Here is a 12,504-nt window from a genome sequence, read left to right on the forward strand (position 1 = left end):
CTGGGGGGTCGTGGAAGGGGCAGGTCCATTGGCCGAAGGGCGACCCGGGGAGGGTCCTTGCCTGGTGCACCGGCTGCTGGCACGGGGCACTCCCACTCTGTCGCCGTTTCCGTCTGCTCCTCCTCGCTTGGCGCCAGCCCCCCTGCAGCTGGACACAGCAGGCATTAGACAGTGCAGGCTGGCCCTGGGGCCCCAGGTCATCAGCCCCCTCCCCAGGGTTTGCACTTGCCCAGTGCGTGGGGGTGGGGGCTGCTCCTCCGAGGGAAAGGGGCTCCCTGCACGTGGCAGCTGTTTGTGTAGGCCCGGACGGAGGTGCCATTGGCCTGCCTGGTACCAGCCCAGCCAGTCCCACTGCCCCCTCGCCCCAGGGACCTTGCAGCCCAGCTCCCGGGCGCTTGGGGCAGGCGGCACGGAAGCAACCAGGCAGCAGGAAGAGGGTAGCTCGCTGCCTGGCTCCGAGGGGCAGAGGTGCATGCCAGCACCCCAGGCCCACAGGAGCTGCGTACCTGCCGGGGCTGGCTCCGTGCCGAGCTCACCAACCCCTTGCTTGGCTTCAGCGAGGATCTCCAGCCGCTCCCTGCACATCGCTGACAGCCTCTCCTGCTGGGCCCAGGCCAGGTTCTCCAGGAAGCGAGCTCTGCAAACAGGAGGGGAGGTCTGTAACCAGCCTCATCCAGGCAGGGCCTGGGGCCACAAGCGCCCAGTGGGCAAAAGCTGCTGTGGCTGGGCCAGCTCTACTGGCATGCCTGGCCCCCTCTGCCTCTCCAGTCAGCGCACATGCCCTCACCATACGGTACACGTCTCCAGTCAGCACTGGCCTATTGCCACCCAGGCCTGGCCACCGTCCCCTCCTGACTCTGCAGAGAGCTGCCAGGGCCAGGCACCAGAGCTCCTCTGGTGCCCCCAGGTCCTCTCCACGGGCTAGGCTCCCCTCCATGGCCCAGGACCCCCGCTCTGGAAAGCCCTGCAAAGCCCCCCACCTCCCACTCTGAGCCCAGGGACTTGCCACATCTGACACTGCCAGGCCCGTTATGCGCCAGGACGTGATGGACAGCCTGCCCGCCACCCCCCAGTCAGGCGTGCAGCCTTCCCCGCCTAAAAACTGGAGCGGTCCCAGGCCCTCCCAGGGGTTACACTGCAGTTCCCAACAGACTGTGCCCCCATCACTCCTCACCCCACTGCACAACCCTTGCAGTGCTGCTGTGGGCTGTGACAGCTGGTGCCCCAGCCCAGTGGCGGGTGTTTCCTGGCCCTAGGGGACGCAGCAGCCAGCGAGAGGCCAGCCGAGTGACTGGAAAGGCTCCGGAGCGAAGGCAGCTGAGTACACTGAAGGCAGAGCAGGGTCGCTGCTCCCTTTGCCTGCTGACAGCGGCTCTGCCCTGGCAGGAGAGCCCCTGGGGAGCTACCCAGGAAACTGTTCCAAGATGCTAAACATGGCTCAGGTTTGCAGGGCTGCCTGGACATCACATGGGTTTGCTTTAAATCTTGGCCTTTCGGGCAGCCGGGAACACAACAAAAACCAGGCCAGAGGCTGACTGGGAACAAGGGAGCCAGTTCCCGCAGGGCCTGGGGGGGTCCTGCAGCCCCACTGGTTGCTGGGAACGTGTGGCTCAGCGCAGACTTACGCTCCAAGAGCAGCGCTCTCGTGTCAAAGGAAAATGCCATCTCCAGCCCCGATGTTGTCTGGAGATGCGGGAAGCGGCCGGAGGCTGGACGCAGGCACTCGGCCTGCAGAGAAGTGCCTCCCCCTGCGGGTAAGCACCATCCCTGGGGTGCAGAGAGAATCAGCTGACGGCAAGAGTGGCACAGCTAACGTGGGCTTCTCAGTCCCAAACGGGCGCCAGCTGCCAGCACCTCCAGCCTCCCTGTGCCGCTAGGGGAGACGGCTGCAGCATGCTCCTAACTGACAACCAGGTGGCCAGGCAAAGCAAATCAGAGCACCCTGCCTGACCGATCGACTGAGCCCCCAGCCCGACAGCTGCAACAGGAAGGAAGCCACTGGGCAGCACTAAAGGACCAGGGGCCTCACCGCAGAGTGCGCCCCCGGCTGGCCTGCGCGCCCCCACCAGCTCTCCCCACTCCTCGCCCTGACTGAGTCGACTCTCACCAGCAATGCTAACGGAAGGAGTTTCCTCACTGCACCTGCAGACTCAAGTCAGCAGCCAGAGGCCTCAGGCAGGGAAGGGCTGTTTCTGGCCTGCGTTATGTTCTAGCTCCGAAAGCCACCAGGGAGGCCGGGTCCCAGAAAGGTTCAAACCCTAAAAATCTTCCAGCCCACATGGGGCTGGGCTCGCAGCTCACAGCTTTTAAAGCCAATACGTGCTGAGGAGCCAGGCAGGGCTGTGGGGCCCCCCTCCGGCTGGGCCGCAGGGCCTGCCTCTTGCTCCCCGGCAAGGCTGAGTTACCCCCACAGCACACTGGAAAGTCATCTCGGGGCGGCCGGGTTAGTTTGTAGCTTCCCAAACAGGCCACCCTGCGGCACTTTAGAGACCAACACGTCGTAGGTCATGAGCTTCTGTGGGTGAGACCCACTTCTTCAGCTGATGGGAGCGGACAGACAGACAGTTCCCTCTTCCGTAACTGGTGTTCCTCAGAGCGCGTTGCTCACGTCCACTCCAAACTGGGTGCCTGCGGGCACATGCCCATTGCTGGAAAGGTTTTTGCCCTATCTGGCAGCCACGGTGTTGGACTGGTGCCGATATGGCGACCAGTATAGGCCCTGCCCCCTCTCCTGCTGGCAACTCCGACAGTGGGGAAGGTGGGTGGGTTTCGGACTGGACGTGAACACCACATCTGGAAGAACATATCCACCCGGGGGGAGGGGGTGCGCGCTCTGCTCCCTCCTGTCATGAGGCCCTCAGGCTCTGGGAGTTCTGCATTCGACACCAGAGCCTTCCGCAGGCCCACGACCTTCCAGGAGTCCACAGCTCACTAGCGGACTGTCTCAGCAGGTCCTCCACGGACCACGAGGGGGCACTGCACCCAGACGTGCTGCGCTCGGTTTCCCAAGAGTGGGGACATCCCCGAGTGGACCTATTCACCTCCCCTCTCAATGCCAAGTGCCGGACGTTCTGTTCTTACCAGCCCGGGAATCTGGGATCTTGGGCAGATGTATTCAGCATCCCCTGGTCAGGCCCACTGCTTTACACGCTCCCGCCGATTCCCTCTGCCCTGTCCTTTGAAGTCCTGGGCTGAAACGACCTGCGAATTGCACAGCGGTCGCCCTGACGACCCTCTCCCCGACAGCAGAGACGAGCAGCGTGTGGGTCGGATTTGGGCAAATGCTTGCCACAGCTCTTGAAGCCCGGGGAGTCAGCGCCAAAGTGCCGAGGGCCCGGCCCAGTGATGTAGCCAGTAACTAATCATTAGAACGACTCGCACCGCTGACAAAGGCTACCGGCAACCAACGAGTAAGAGAGAAAGGGAGCTGCAGCAACCCGCCGCCTGGCAAGAAGGAACTGAGCCAGGGCGGGGGGTATGTTGGTTGCCATAGAACCATAGAATGCTGGGACTGGAAGGGACCTCAAGAGGCCATCGAGTCCAGCCCCCTGCCCCCATGGCAGGACCAAGCGCTTTCTAGACCATCCCTGAAAGCCATCTATCTAACCTCTTCTTAAATAGCTCCAGTGATGGAGATTCCACCACCTCCCTTGGCAATTCGTTCCAGTGTTTGAGCACCCTGACAGTTAGGAACTTTTTCCTAATGTCCAACCTGAACCTCCCCTGCTGCAGTTTCAGTCCGTTGCCTCTTGTTCTATCCTCAGAGGCAAGTAAGAGCAAGTTCCCTCCCTCTGCCTTATGACACCCTTTTAGATACCTGAAAACTGCTGTCATGTCCCCCCTCAATCTTCTCTTTTCTAAACTAAACAAGCCCAATTATTTCAGCCTTTCTTCACAGGTCACGTTCTCTAGACCTTTAATCATTCTTGTTGCTCTTTTCTGGACCCTCTCCAATTTCTCCACATCTTTTTTGAAGTGCGGTGCCCAGAACTGGACACAATACTCCAGCTGAGGCCTAACCAGCGCAGAGTAGAGCGGGAGAATGACTTCTCGTGTCTTGTTCACAACACACCTGTTAATGCATCCCAGAATCAGGTTTGCTTTTTTTGCAACAGCATCACACTGTTGACTCATATTTAGCTTGTGGTCCACTATAACCCCCAGATCCCTTTCTGCTGTCGACATTCCTAGGCAGTCCTTTCCCATTCTGTACATGTGACACTGATTGTTCCTTTCTAAGTGGAGCACTTTGCATTTGTCCTTCTTAAACTTCATCCTGTTTACCTCAGCCCATTTCTCCAGTTTATCCAGATCCTTTTGAATTATGACCCTATCCTCCAAAGAAGTTGCAACCCCTCCCAGCTTGGTATCATCTGCAAACTTAATAATGGTACTCTCTATGCCAATATCTAAACCGTTGATGAACGCATAGTGGAGCCGCTCCAACCTGACAGCTATCGGCTGGGGCAAACAGCTTTCTGGCAACTGGGCATGCGCCAGTGCCGCCCCCGCCCCCCTGGCCCCCCGTTTTGAATGCACATGAGCAATCACTGGAAGAGTGAGCCAGGGTTCACGTAGCAGCGAGGGGGTGGGGGAAGGGTTACCGGTCACTAGTAGGACCAGCTGATGAGTCAAAGTAAGTAGGATGCATCCCATTCCTGCGAGTAGCACAGGGGAAGCGGGGGAATTACCCTTGTAAGGCACCAGGGAGTGGAGATCTCTGTTTGGGCCTAGGTTAAACGTGTCAGATTTGCAAATGAATTCCCATTCAGACGTCTCCTCCTGCAGCCAGTGCTTTACCAAGAGCAGTCTCACAAGACCACAGAGGGCAAAGCCTTCTCTTTCCCTCCCTGCTGCAGAACCCGGCTTTACATTTGTCTGCTCCCATCAGCTGAGGAAGGGGGCTGTACCCACGAGAGCTCATGACCCAGTAAGGGTGTTAGTCTCTGCGGTGCTACAGGACTGCTTGTTATTTGTCAGGGCAGGAACCCAGCCTCCTCACCACCTGATCTCTTGTCCTCCTGCCCTGTGAGAAGCTCCGGCAGAAGCTGCCCCGTTCTGCCCAAGCCATGCTCTGACGGCCACCGTCCCCAGCGTCCTGCCGTTGGCCACAGCGAGCAACCTCTCCTGGAGGGTTTGAGCACTCCCGCCTGTGGAGCGGCACACCCAGCTGTACTTACTCAAACCTCCTGAGAACAGGCTTGTCCCCACGCAAAGGGGGGCTCTCCTCTCGCCTGAGAGAAAAGAGCAGTTAGCTCCGCTGCCCGGCGCGGCACAGCCCATGCTCTCTCCATGCTTTCCACACTGCATCCGCCTCGCAGCACCACCGTGCTGGGGACACGGCAGCCCCCAGCGCTCCCAGGATCCTGGCCCCCGGCAGAGCTGCCCCCGCAAGCAGACAGCACCGCCCTGCCTGTGCTGCCAGCCCTCCACCAGGCCACCCCATGGCATGCCTGGCTGGAGCCAGGGGCCCATGCCCGTTCTGAGCTGGCGCATGGGGGGCTGAAGGAGGGTCACGGCGGTGGGAGGAGCCTGGGGTCTGGGCTGGCACCGTGCCGGGGACAGGCAGCCGCTCCCACTGCTCTTAGCGCTCTAGCCCGAGGCCAGGCGAGGAATTACATAATGCTTCAGCTGGCTCCAGCGTGACGTACCTACACGGACGTTTACCCTGCACCGTTCGAATCCAGGCTCCAGCTGAAACTGCCTCCCACCTGTGCACAACCTGAGCCACCCAAAGCCCTCGGAAGGTGCAGGCGCCGAGCCAAGACCAGGGCTCCGGAGAGAGCCCAGTGCTGCTCAGCTGGCTGGCAGAGCGCCTGCAGCCAGGTTTGTGTCTCTGCCGGTGGCGACGCACATCCACACACAGCTCACTGCCCAGAACCAGACTTATTCTGCTCCTGGGCGAGGCAGCCCTGGCCAGGGCCCTCTCGCTCTGCCGCGCAGACACGGCCCAGCTGGACTGGTGCTCTGGGCGACTTCCCTGGGCTTCTAGGCAGTCACACTTCCCCACGCTGCAGCACAAAGACAGGCCTGGAGCTGCCCTCGGCTGGGCAGGCGCTAAGAACCCTGGGGGGGTGGCTGGTTGGACTCCAGCCCGCACAGTCCCAGCTTGGGACCTGGCCTTCCCTAACCCAGGGTTCCAAAGGGGCCCAGAAGCCCCAGGATAACAAAGGCTGGCTCTGGCCCTGAGCTAACATCACAGATATACTCACAGCTGCCCCCCATTGCTCCGAGCAGAGACCCTGCGCACACGCCCCTTCTCCGGGCACTCACCAGCCAGCACAGCCTGAGCCTCACAGCCAGCCAAGGGGAGGACTTTGCAGTACCTCTGCTCTCGGGGGGGGGTGGGGAGGAGAGCAACTAAGGGCCACCTCTCGCTGGGGCCGGAGCACTGCAGGGCTGGGCCGCTACAGACCCACCTTCTGGGCCAGGGCACATCCCCAGGCTGCTGCATGGGGCCACCCCAGTTGAAGGTCACACCACAGACGAGGAGAACCCCTGGCAGGTCTGGAGAGGCGAGATCCACTCGCCCCCAGACAAACTGCCAGCTGCACCCAGAGTGAGGAGCCCAGCCCCCCGTGTGCAGCTCCCTCCCCCTCCTTTCCTGGCCAGCCAACAGCCCTGGGGGCAGAGCGCAGGCTGGTCGCTCGACAGGCTGCCCCCACTGCTCTGCTCACAGCCCTTCCTGCCCCTGCAGCAGACGAGCCTGTGGGCTGTTACAGGAGCAGCTGTGGGAAAGACCACTGGGGCAAGGAATGTGGTTCGTCCCTCACCGGGGTGGGGAGCTGCCACCCTTCCTGGCCCACCGCGCTTCGCAAGGGCATCCTGCAGCCGGTCTCATGCCCAGAGCAGAGGGGCGGTCGGTTAACACAGCTGGCCTCCAGCCACGCCCAGCAGCCCGGCTGCTGAACCTGAGGCTGGAACCCCCAGGCACACCCAGCCGCGGCCAGGGAGCTCCCCGCTCCCCAGCACAGAGTGGGCCGTGGGAGGGAATGCTCTACAGAAACTCCCCCTCAGGAGGGCACTGCCGGCCCAGCTCCGCACTCCCCAGCACGGGCTGGCCGGGGGCAGGTCGCCGGCTCTGTCTGCCCCAGCAAGAGGAAGGGGCGTGCGCAGAGAGGAGCTGCGGGGTTGCCGCGGAGCCCAGCGCAGGAGGCTGGGGAAGCGCTGCACAGCCCGGCAAAGCACAGAACGGTGGCAGAATTGGGTGCTCAGCGCTCCGAGGAAAGCAAGGCCCAGAAGCAGCAGCTGCAGCCTCGTGCAAGCAAAGCCCTGCGCAGCACCACACCCCAGCCTCTCAGTGCACGGAGAGAGGCAGCCGCAGGCAGGCAGGGTCCCATGCACGCCCACAGCCTCCGTGTCACTTACCAAACAGGGGCAGTTTGGCGAAGTCTGAAAAAGGAGAAAGAGTTTAGGCAGAGGAGGAGCAGAGAGCGAGAGCTGGAGTGAGAGACGCCACCCCGGCGCTTGGGGCAAGCCTGCCTGAGCTCTGCCCACAGGGGCGCGGCCAGCACTGCAGAGGAGCGGCCAGGTGCCCAGCCAGGCCCGGAGGCAGGGATCTGCAGAGATCCCCAGTGCAGGGCAGGGCAGGTAATGCTGGCTGTGCGCTGCAGGGCCTTCCCCTCCCAAGCTGTGGGAGGGTGCTGGTCACCCTCCAGACGCCCCGACCCAGCCAAGCAGGGCACAGAGGCCAGCAGCCAGGAAGGGGAAAGTGCCTCCGCCAGTCGTCTCTGGCCTCACGGTGCCTCCCCCGAGTCGTGCCTCTTCACGCGGCCCCAGCAGGGGCAGCTCTGCCCAGAGCCTTCCCCAGGCCTGTCTCACACTGTGCCCATCTGCTGGGCTGCCCAGGGCCAAGACATGCTCCTCCTCTCCCGCCACACTCAGGCAACTCACTTGTAAATGCTCCTCTCCCCCGGGCCGGGGTGCTCCCTCTCCTCCGAGGCGGCTGGCGCAGAGAGCCACACGTTGGACGTGCTGCTGTAAACGCTCTCGAAGCAGGGCCTGGAACGCAGCGCAGAGTCAGCCCACGCCCACGAGCCAGCTCAGCTCCGCAGCCACGCGGCAACGAGTCACCCATCGCTCTCCAGCACGGGGGTGCCCACAGAGAACCGGGCACTTACTCCAACATGCCCCGGCACACCGCGCGTCTGCACAGGAGGGTGGCTAAGCCAGTCTGGAGCCTGGGAGGCGGACGCCACAGGCCCGCTGCCCTAGGGCTGCCCCCTCCTCTGTGGGACCACCAACACCCATCACCAGCGCAGACCAGTCCTGTGCCAGACACCCAGGGCCTCGCGATGTGCACCAGAGCCCCGCTCCGCTCCTGCGCGCCCCGCACAGCCCCACTGCCAGCGTCTCCTCACCCAACACCCTGTACTCACAGTGCTGGGCTGCTCAGCGCCGCCAGCTTGGCAGCAGGTTCCCTCTGGGGGCCAGAGGGCTCAGGCCGCTCAGGGCTCTCTGCAGCTGGGCTCGGGGAGTTCGTGTCAGCTCCAGCATCCACAATGCCACCTAGCGAGCGCCGGCCCCGGTCTCCTTTCCGCCGCTCCTTGCGCGCCCCCGGCACCGGCTCTTCCACCTCGTCTTCATGTCTGAGTGAGCTCTGAGGAGAGCCGCACATGGGCAGGGAGTGCCAGGACTCGGTACGGCGCTCCCATGTGGCCTGCACGCCCCTGCCCTGCTCAGCCTGCGCAGTGACGGCGCTCACTGATTACCCCAGATTTCTAGCTGCCGCTGCCATGGAAGTAACTCCCAGCTTCCAATGAGCGTGAACCCAGGCTGCCCTCCTCTGCCGGCACCTGCTGAGAGCCTGGACCGACAGCTCCGCAAGGTCCCAGCACTCCCAGGCCTCCTCAGCGTCCCTGGGACAGCTGCCACCTGGCCCCCATCACTCCTGACTGGTGACAACCTGAGCAACTGGGGGCGGGAGGGCGAGGAGCTGCAGGGAGGAAAGGGGGAGCCCCAGAGGGCACGGGAGAGTGAGAGGAAGGAAAAGGCCAGGCAAGGAAGCGTGGTGGCGCCAGGGACGCAGAGGGTGACAAGGGGAGAGTTCAGCCCTTCCCTGTGACCCAGAGGCCACGTCCATCCCCTCTGCGGCCCGTGCAGGGGCCTGGGGCCAGGCCCAGTGCGGGGAGATACCACATGCCTGTGTGGGGCAGTGGGCCATTCAGGGGCCTACGTGTTTGGATCCTCAGACAGGCAGGGGGCAGCAGGACCAGGCCCCTCCCAACAGCCCAGAGTGACTGGGACAGACCCCAGCAACACTACAGCATCTGCAGGCTCTCATCTTCCTGTCCCACCAACTCAGCATCTCCCTGGGGTCAGGGTGCTCCAGCTGGGGTGGCCGGGGCAATCCCAGAACCCCCGGCCTCAGGGGAGGCCCGAGCAAGCTGCTGGCCTGCAGGCGAGGGCAGGGAGAGGGAGCTCTCAAGGGTGGCGTGTCGGAGGGGTGCTGCAGCCCACGGAGGAGGCAACGCACTCACCTCGTAGATTGCAAACTGCTGCTTCAGGTCGGGATCCAGGCCTCTGCTATTCACGTGGTGCTGCACAATGCGCTCCATCCCCTGCTGCTCCAGGCAGTCCGTCAGGTCGTAGAACGAGTCCTGGTCTGGGAGCGCCGCCAGTGTCTGGGCAACGCCAAGGGGCCACGGTCAGGCTGGCCCACGCTGCTCCCAAGGGCGCGCCAGACACGCTCCAAACCACAGCCGCCGCCGGCTTGTCTGCCAGCGGTTGGCGGACATGCCTGTCTGCAGCAGCTCTGCTCCACGGGACTGACCTTGTTGATAAGCGTCATCACGAACACCAGCAGCTCCACGTCAGCCCCGCTGCGCTCCTCTAAGATTGCAACCATGTTGGTCCACGGAGGTGCACCTAGAAAAGAGCACCACAAGCCTGGAGCAAGCAGGGCAGGGGTCCTCACAGCCAGCGTCCCCCTCCAGCCAGCAGCTCTGCACACTTCTCGCCCTTCGCCCCTCCAGCTCGTTACACAGCGCTGCGCATCCCCCCAAGCCTGGCCACCTGTGACCCAGGGACCTGAGCTGCAGCCTGGCCCCCAGGGAGGTGGGAGCTCCGAAAAGGATCCCCCCGAGAGCGTCTGAACAGCGCCATGAGGACAGGAGCAAGGCCCGCTGACCCAACCGTCACGCGGCATGACGAGCGCTGGGGGTAGTCTGGCAATGCTTGTGCGCCTCAGTTTCCCCCCGTGCTCTCTCCTGTCGCGTGCTGACCGCGATGCACAGGAGACAGCAGGTATTCTGCTACAGTGCCCCAGGCCGAGGGAGTCATGAATGCACACTACCCCCTCTTGGCCTGGCCAAGAAGGTTGGGGGAGGAAGGGGGACTTCTAAACAGCTGCCTGCCGGTAACTCTGGGGACCAGCGCCACTCCTGCAGCACTGTGGCAGGGAGCCTGGTGGTACACAGGTGTAACAGGACGGGGTTCCTGGGCACGGCTGAGGAAATCAATCTAGGGTAAAACTGTTTAAATCCAGGCCACTTACGGCCCAGGCTGGGATTTCCTTCTCAAGGAGGCAAATCAATCCAGCCACTCAAGTACCTCCAGCAGCCCCACTGGCCAGCCAGAAGCCACACAAGCAAACCCAGAGATTTCCCAGCTACTTCACAATGCCCAGTCCAACAGCTCCCTACTCAGGCGGGAGGTCCTTAAAACCCATTTCACCAACTCCACACAGACTCTTCTGGGCCACAAAGGGTCCTGCCGCAGTTCCAGGTCAATACAGACTTGGACCTTACCCAAATCACCGCACTGCTTGCCCAGCCTTCAGATCTACGAATCTAAAGGTTTAGTAAGGAAGGGAAGGCCAGGGGCGAGAGAGAAATGGTGAAGGTGACACGTTACACACATCAGTTACAACTACTGTCGAAGGCCGGCCAAGTTATGTGTTGATTCTTGGAAGTTTTTGCCAGGGTCCTTTCAGGAGGTGGGCCCCCTGTCCAGACAGGCTTAACTCATGAGGACTGAAAGAAAAACCCAGATGGACCCTCCCTAGGGCCCCGCTTATAGTTTTCCAAGTGGAGGGGAAAAGTCCTTTCCCCTTCCCATCAGGCATTGGAGCACCAGGATCACCTGACTCGGGGGGCTGCTGTGGCACTCTGCCATCAGATGCATTCCAGGGGCCACAATCCCACTTTCCTGAACCGTGTATTCGACATCTGAGCCTTTGTTTTCAGTCCACTCATCCTGGCTGGGGTGGCAACCAGGCCTCCTGCTACATAGTCTTGGCTCTGAACGTTTCTCGTATAGCTACAGAGTCCAAATCTGTAACTTCACCTCCAAACGTGGCACAGGCGTACAAGCAACACAGACTCACTCAGGGCATCACCAGACACCCCACCTGGCCCACCCGGCCCAAGGTTCGGTGCTACTGTAGACAACGGTGACAGAAACGGCTTCTATAGCCAGTGGAAAAGTCCAGTCGCCTGACAGCAGGCAGCAGCGGGGAGCAGCTCTCCTCTTCCAGCCAGCATGGCCCAGCAGACCAAGGGGGCACAGCAGCAGAGAAACCTGCCCCCACCATTGGGGTCTGCAGTCCGAGGTCCCCTTGAGCCCTTCCCCAGGCCAGGCAGCGCACCCCAAGAATTCTGTTCCCACGTAGCACGGCCCGAGGGGGTGTTCCCTGCCCAGCTGCCCCCCCAGCATGGCGCTGTAGCCTGCTGTCTAGGGGGCTGGCTCCTGTGCCAGCCTGCTCATGTTGATGGGGTCTCCAGGAGGCCCTGCACAGCCCTGGTGTGACGGAAGCACCATCCGTTACCAGAGGTCGGACTGGAGTCCCAGCAGTCCGCATCACAGAAATCCCACGGGCAGAAGGAGGAGCTGCGTAACTTTACTTCCCTCCTCTGTCCTCATGGCAGAGCTAATCCAGCCTCTGAGCTGGGCGTTGCCCCCCACCCTTCTCCCCGCAAAATACTCTCACTCCAGGCCAGCTGGCCTGGCTGTGGCTGTAGCGAGAGCTGAAATTCTGCCTTCGCTAGGCCAGTTGCAGGACCACTGCCCAGAGAGAACTCAGGCTGAGCCACTCCACTGCTGACCGCCCTCTACTGCCTGGCCACAATCCCCCAGGGCGTGTGTCCTGGGCACACGGGAGGGAACCACTGGGCATGGCCGAGCAGCCTGGGACGTGGCCCAGAAAGCCTAGCAAGAGTGACTGCAGCCTGGCTGTGCAGCGGGCTGGCTCGCGCCATGGGACCCATCACCCACAGGGGCACAGGAAACAAGCAGGCCTGCAGCACCTTCCAGACTAACACATTCACTTCTCAGGCAATGAGCTTTCGCAGGCGAGACCCACTGCTGCAGGGCCTCCCACTGCGAAGCGCTGCGCTCACCTCTTGCCTGGTCCGCAGCGTTGACAGCCCGGATGAGGAGCTGGGCGTTGGCGTCTGTGTACTCCACGAACACCAGCAGCAGCTTCAGCGCCGTTTTCACCACCAGGCGGTACTGGGCAGAGAGGGGGCGTTACAGGAGCAGGGAGGGCGAGGCGCTCCCTGCACT

At 62.3% G+C, this 12,504-nt stretch overlaps 1 protein-coding gene across 5 annotated transcripts in view; it reads right to left on the reverse strand.

The window, feature by feature from the left end:
• FHOD1 (formin homology 2 domain containing 1) overlaps positions 1-12,504 on the reverse strand; it is a 68,390-nt gene that overhangs the window by 23,124 nt on the left and 32,762 nt on the right. The window contains exons 7-15 of one of the 5 annotated variants that reach the window (XM_075009249.1): positions 12,339-12,450; positions 9,773-9,867; positions 9,480-9,623; positions 8,379-8,599; positions 7,894-8,001; positions 7,369-7,392; positions 5,181-5,234; positions 507-637; positions 62-142 (exon numbers count right to left, since the gene is read on the reverse strand). In XM_075009249.1, coding sequence (XP_074865350.1) covers positions 62-142; positions 507-637; positions 5,181-5,234; positions 7,369-7,392; positions 7,894-8,001; positions 8,379-8,599; positions 9,480-9,623; positions 9,773-9,867; positions 12,339-12,450 — 970 coding nt within the window. Of the gene's footprint in view, positions 1-61; positions 149-506; positions 638-5,180; positions 5,235-7,368; positions 7,393-7,893; positions 8,002-8,378; positions 8,684-9,479; positions 9,624-9,772; positions 9,868-12,338; positions 12,451-12,504 lie in introns of all 5 variants that reach the window. The other 4 variants (XM_075009248.1, XM_075009246.1, XM_075009245.1 and 1 more) reach the window with 4 other exon arrangements.

This window comes from Carettochelys insculpta, chromosome 14 (genome assembly GCF_033958435.1).
Source record: "Carettochelys insculpta isolate YL-2023 chromosome 14, ASM3395843v1, whole genome shotgun sequence".
In the NCBI taxonomy this organism is placed as follows: Eukaryota; Metazoa; Chordata; order Testudines; family Carettochelyidae; genus Carettochelys; species Carettochelys insculpta.